Below are 6,317 nucleotides of genomic sequence, written 5' to 3' on the forward strand. Positions count from 1 at the left end.
CTAGCTTTAAAAAGTATTGATCAGCAAACAAGACTGAATATAAATGAACCAAGAATTTAACTCAAGGAAGACTACAACTCAAGCTAAGAACCTATGAATACATTCAAAGAACCGAGGAAGGAAAAAAAAAAAAAAATAAAGATAACAGAAATTAAGGAAACACAAAACAAGACAATAGGGCAGAGAGTGATCAAAACCAGAAATCAGCTGAAGGGAACTTGACAGAAGATGCCTAGATTCCCCTTCCAGAGAAAGGGAATGTTATTAGGAGAAGGCTTCCAGCTGTCAGCCCCTGTGAGAGCCCCACCCTCAGTCAAGGATGAATATCCTAGCGCCAGACCATGACTTTCTCTAAGCAGCCCACAACCAGTGACTAATTTGGCCAGGTAGAATAAAGGCACAAACATTTGACTCAAGGTGGGATAACCCTGACATTTTAGCTCCAGAACTTCCTCCAGGTTAGCCAAGGCTTTGCTTCCATTCCAGCTTGTATTGGTCTGATTTCTCCCTCCCCCTAATCCTGCTTTCTTCCCTTCCCTTCTATGAGCTTCCAAAAATTCTGTACCATACACTCTCAGAGTCTATCTCCTGAATAACTCTACCTGGGCATTGATCTTTGGAAAGATTAGCAAGATGAATAAATCTCTGACAAGACTGAATAAGAAAACAACACAAAAATTAAATAAACAAAATATCGAATCTAAGAAAGAAATTAACTACTAACATAGCAGATAAAAAAGTATAGTGATAACTTTGAAAACTTGGAAGAAACAAAGTTCTGGAAGAATATAAGATGAAATGAGTAGCATAAAAATAGAAAACTTGAATAAACCAATAATAATTAAAGAAATTGAAATAATCACATACTTCTCTCGATATACATCCTTGCCTAGATATTTTTACATTTGAATGCCACGAACTTTCAAGAACTAAACAATTTCCTTATTATAAAACTTATTCCAAAAATAGAAAGGAGGTAATATTTCCAAACTGTTAATGAAACCAATTTATCTGTATTATAAAACTAGGTAAATTGGTATGTAAAAAATAATAAAGCCAATCATGTAATACAATAATTTTAAATAAAATATGAGCTTATCGAATCCAAGAATATTTTAATGCATCGAAGTATTTTATTGGTCATAGCACATAACTAAAAGTTAAATTTGAAATCATTTTTTATATTTAAAAAATTAATTTTAAAAGTATTTTAAACTCATGAGGCCACATGGTACTCAAAAAGAAGAGTTCTTTACAGTAGAATGCCAGCTAAAAAATGAATAAGGACTGACAAGGTTTTGCAACCCTCAAAGTAATAATTCAGACATGGATGACCATTGGATGCTAAAATTCACTAGGTGAAGAATTGTTGGGAAGGGGCAAAATAGTAACAGGGTATCAAAGTATCACTCTACAAAGTAGTTATAAATCCAAAGTGAAACTGCACTTAGACCTTGGAGAAATAATGTGGGCATCACTTAAAGTGATAACATTTTTAATATAATGAGATATTCTAAATTATGTACCTTCTCATGCACTGAAATATGAAGTCCTCCATCTCATGCATGGAGTATTCTTCCAAATGTTCTATCTGAATCTAATCAAGCCTCCAGTCTTAATTTGGAGTTTACATGAAATAAGAAAATTAGTCAAAGAACACCATGGAAAAAAAACAATGCAAAATGTGATATATTGTACAAAAAAAAGACTTTTTATCCTCAAAAAGTCAATATCATAAAAATATCTCTTTTGATTAAAAGAAAACTACAAAGTTATTACAGTCAAATAGAATGCCTGAAACTACTGAATTCTAGATTTTTTAAAAAGTACAAACATATTTTTGGACAATTAAGCATATTTCAATATAAACTAGATATTAGATGCTATTATGAAATGACTTTATCTTAGGTTTGATGATACTGTGATCATATAGAAGAATGTCCTTATTCTAAGAGTGTGCATGCTGAAATATTTAAGGGGCAAAGAATATGTCTGCTTACTCTATATGGCAGGGTAACCAATCAAAAACAAATTGAAAAAGGTTCATCAAATGTGGCAAAAATGTTAATGGTGAACTGTTTCTATTCTTTCAACTTTGGTGGAAAGTTTTTCAAATAAAATATATAAAATATAATCAAATGCATCATAAGCTAGTAGTATAAAATACAAGTATGTTTCAACATTTGAAACCGATCAGTGTTTTTTATCACACTGATGAACTAAGGGGCAGAAGTAATTTATTTCAGCAATGCTTTGTAGTTTTCAGTGTACTTCTTAAATATCTTATAACTTCAAGTTTATTCCTTAGAATTATATGCTATTTTTGATACTATATAAAGTCATTTTTTTAATTTGTCAGATCATCACTTCTAGTATACAGAAATATAACTGATTTTGAGATTTTTATATTCTGCAAATTTTCTGTATTTGTTAATTAGCTCTAATAGTTTTTTTAAGAATGATTTAGAGTTTTCCTTATGTAATAGCACTTCAACCATAGAGTTTTACTTCTGCCTTTTCAATTTAGATGACGTTTATTTCTTTTTATTGCCTAACCTCTCTGGCTTAGGACTTCCAGTAATATCTTGTTTAGAAGTAGAGAAAATGGGCATCCTTGTCTTGTTCCTGACTTCAGATGAAACAATTTCAGCCTTTTACCTCTTAGTATGTTAGCTGTAGGCTTTTCATACATGACATTTACCATGTGGAGGTTGTTCCCTTCTATTCTTTGCTTATTGATGTTTCCATCGTGAGAAAGTGCTGGATTTTTTAAAATGCTTTTCTGCACCAATATGTGTTTTGTTTTAGTCTATTAACGGATAGAACATAAAATGCTCGATTAAACTCAGAAGGAAAAGAGGGGAAGACAAAAAATAAAAATAAGGGCAATGAAAACTATCTGAATCCATCTTATCAATCACTTTAAACATCACTTATCAAAATATAAATGGGCAAAAGAAAAGAACAGACACTTCACCAAAGATACACAGATTACAAATAAGCATATTAAAAGATTGTCCACATCATATCTCATTAGGGAATTGTCAATTAAAAGAACAATGAGATATCACTGCATATCTATTAGAAGCCCAAAATTCAGAACACTGACAACAGTTTATGCTGGTGAGGAGAACTCTTATTCATCACTGGTAGGAATGCAGAATGGTATAGCCACATTGGAAGAGTTTGATAGTTTCTTACAGAACTAAACACACTCTTAACATAAGATCCAAAAATCGTGCTCCTTTTGATTTACCCAAATAAGTTCAAAAAGTTATGTCCACAAAAACCTGAACACAACTGTTTATAGCAGCTTAATTCATAACTGCCAAAACTTGGAAGCAACCAAGATGGCCTTCAATAAGTAAATAGATAAACAAATTATGGGACATCCAGATGATGAAATATTCAGTGCTAAAAGGTGAGCTATCAAGCCACAAAGAGACATAGAGAAATCTTAAATGCATATTACTGTGAAAGAAGTCAGTCTGAAAAGACAATTGTATGACATTCTGGAAAAGGCAAAGCTATGGATACAGAAAAAAATATCAGTGGTCGGGGGTTGTGGGGAGAGAGTGTTGAATAGTGGGGCACAGAATTTTTAAGGGAGTGAAACTATTTTGTATGACACTATAATAGTGGATATGTCCTTATATATTTGTCAAAACCCATTGAATGTAAAACACAAAGAGTAAACCCAAAGTAAACTATGGGCTTTCAGTAATAATGATGGGTCAATATAGGTTCAATGTACAACTCTGGTGCAAAATGTTCATAGTAGGGAAAACTAAGGGATGGGGGGCAGTATTTGAGAGCTCTACTTTCTGCTCAATTTTTTCTGAAAGCCTAAAACCGCTAAAAAATTATATTAAAACAAAACCAAATTATATTCTATATTAACTAAATACCTGAAGCTGTAGTGGCAGTCACTTTTTAGCAAACCTCAATTCAGAATCCGGACATTCTCATCTGTACTCAAGGCTTCAGGCAACACTGGGGATGGCCAAGACAGAACACAGCAATCACTGGGATAAAAGTCAATTTAGCTATGAGATCTGCACCATTTATTCTTTATTAAGACATGGCCCATCCAAAAGGAAAGATGTAGATTTGTTCAAAGTAGGTTGCTTCTTCTTCCTCATTGTAATTAATCTTTCCATTATCCTCTTATTCCTATAAAATAAGTTAGAAAAATTTTTGAAAAACTGTCAGAATAAAACTGACCATTCCCTACCAACCCCTTAAAAATGACCGATAAAAAAAAAAAAAAGAAATCCACTTTTGGATTTCTTACCTAAGAACTGTGGGTAAAAGGATTTTATGTAGTAAACAAAGAAACAAGATTGTCCATTTAATATCAGGCCTCATATTCTGTATACAATTGGTTCTACTTCCTTTATCATTATACTATCCCTTCCCTTTCCCTCACATTCCTTTTCTGTTCATACATGCTCATGATTTCCTCATTTAAAAAGAAAAAGAGAAGAAAGGAAGGAAGGAAGGAAGGAAGGAAGGAAGGAAGGAAGGAAGGAAGGAAGGAAGGAAGGAAGGAAGGAAAGACACAAGCTCCCATTACCATTTCCACTAACTGCTATCACCTCCTTCCTGCTCAGGTAGTAGAAATTATCAGTAATTCCTGTCTTAGTCCTTCACATGCTCTACTCCAACTTGTCAGTATCACATTTCTGCTTCTACTGATCCTTCAACCTACTCTCAAAAAAGCCACCAATTGTGTCCTAAACTGACATTTCCAACAGCACTGCATTCATCATAACCATACATGGCCATCTCGCCGCCAATCATTTACTTGGAAACTCTGCTCATTGCTTCCTTTCCTCACTTATCTCCCAACCTCTAACTGTACTTTTTTAGTCTCCATTGCTCACTTGCCATTGATATGCTGATTCTTCTTAGGGTCCTTTCCTATGTTCCTTCTAACTCCTACATACTCTTATGTATAATTTAAATGCCAATGACTCCCAAAGATGTTTCTCTTTAATCCATACTGCTCTAGGATAGGAACTCTATACCCATGTCAGGCATGTTCCATGTAACATCACTGAACTGGACTTCTACCTTTCCTCTGTCTAATAAGATAGTATCCTGTTCTTTTTACTCTTACATCTGTTAAATTTGTCTCATTCACATTTAAATTATTAGCCAAGGTCATAAATTATCTTTCCATAATTATTATAGTAATCTCTTACCCTCCAACCTAGTTTCTATTATAAGATTTCAGTTCACTTCCTAAAATAAAAAAATATATATAGTTTCCCTCCACACTTATCTGATATCACCTCCAACCAATTCCATCACCAAAAGCTGAATTTTGTACTCATGGATGGACCTTAGAAATTCTATAGGCTATATAAAATTTAAATCAGTGCTTATGTATATGCCCAATGTATATTTTCCAGGAGAGAAGGTATGTAGATATACTATATTCTCAAAGGAGTCTATGTCTCAAAAGTGTCTGAGAAATTATGACCCACAGGATAATGAGACCTTTAATACAGATATAAAACCTTCGGTGGTCTCCTTCTCCCCTTCCCAGACTTGTAAAATGTAAGCTTCAGTCATATTGACCTACTTGCAATTTCTAAGTATGCCATGTTTTTTCATTTCCATGTATTAGTACGGGCTGTTTCCACTACCAAAATACCCAAATTATTACTTTCCAACTGGTAAGCTCTTCCTAAGTACATGCATTGAAGTACCTAATTTACCTTAATTTAGGTGCTACCCATATATTTTCATAGCATTTTACTCATTTCCATTCCAGCATGCTATGTGGATTTTGTCTTACTAGTTTTTGTATCACAGACTAAATATCCAACATATGGTAAAACTCTTTTTTTTCCCTTAAAAAAGGTCTCTAAAATTGAGGCAATTAATATTCTAACTTGTCAGATACTTTGCCAGGGCTGTTAAGAAGCAACTGCATTTATTTGAGTTCTAATCCACTCCAAGGTTCTTTTTCCTTCCTATTTCTGCCTGATCCATATATGGCAAATTAAGAAAACAGTATGTTTGCCTTCTGCATTCTCCTACTAAATTATTCAGAAACCTATCTAGATATCTACTTTTCTGTGTGCCATACAGATAATTAAGTGTTACCTACCTCTTAACACATTCAGGGCATAACATATTATCTTCTAGGTCTGGGTATGGGAAAGTGCAAGCTGGTAATAGGAAGAGAGAGATCATCTTCTTGGGAGTGTCAGGCACCCAGGGCTGACCTGCATGGAAGTGCAGACGAACCCAGCCCTTTATGTCTGCCAAGAGAGGTCTGCCATGGACCACACACCACCTGACAC

The 6,317-nt window shown here is 33.9% G+C and overlaps 1 protein-coding gene across 2 annotated transcripts in view; it reads right to left on the minus strand.

Moving 5' to 3' along the window:
• Positions 1–4,049: 4,049 nt before the first annotated feature.
• Positions 4,050–6,317, minus strand: part of DPPA2 (developmental pluripotency associated 2) — an 8,430-nt gene continuing 6,162 nt past the window's right edge. For both annotated transcript variants that reach the window (XM_015595091.2, XM_025051462.1), the window contains 2 exons: positions 6,122–6,317; positions 4,050–4,173 (listed from right to left, as the gene is read on the minus strand). In XM_015595091.2, coding sequence (XP_015450577.1) covers positions 4,065–4,173; positions 6,122–6,317 — 305 coding nt within the window. In that variant the 3' untranslated portion in view covers positions 4,050–4,064. The remainder of the gene's footprint in view (positions 4,174–6,121) is intronic.

Source organism: Pteropus alecto, unplaced genomic scaffold (assembly GCF_000325575.1).
Source record: "Pteropus alecto unplaced genomic scaffold, ASM32557v1 scaffold270, whole genome shotgun sequence".
Classification (NCBI taxonomy): domain Eukaryota; kingdom Metazoa; phylum Chordata; class Mammalia; order Chiroptera; family Pteropodidae; genus Pteropus; species Pteropus alecto.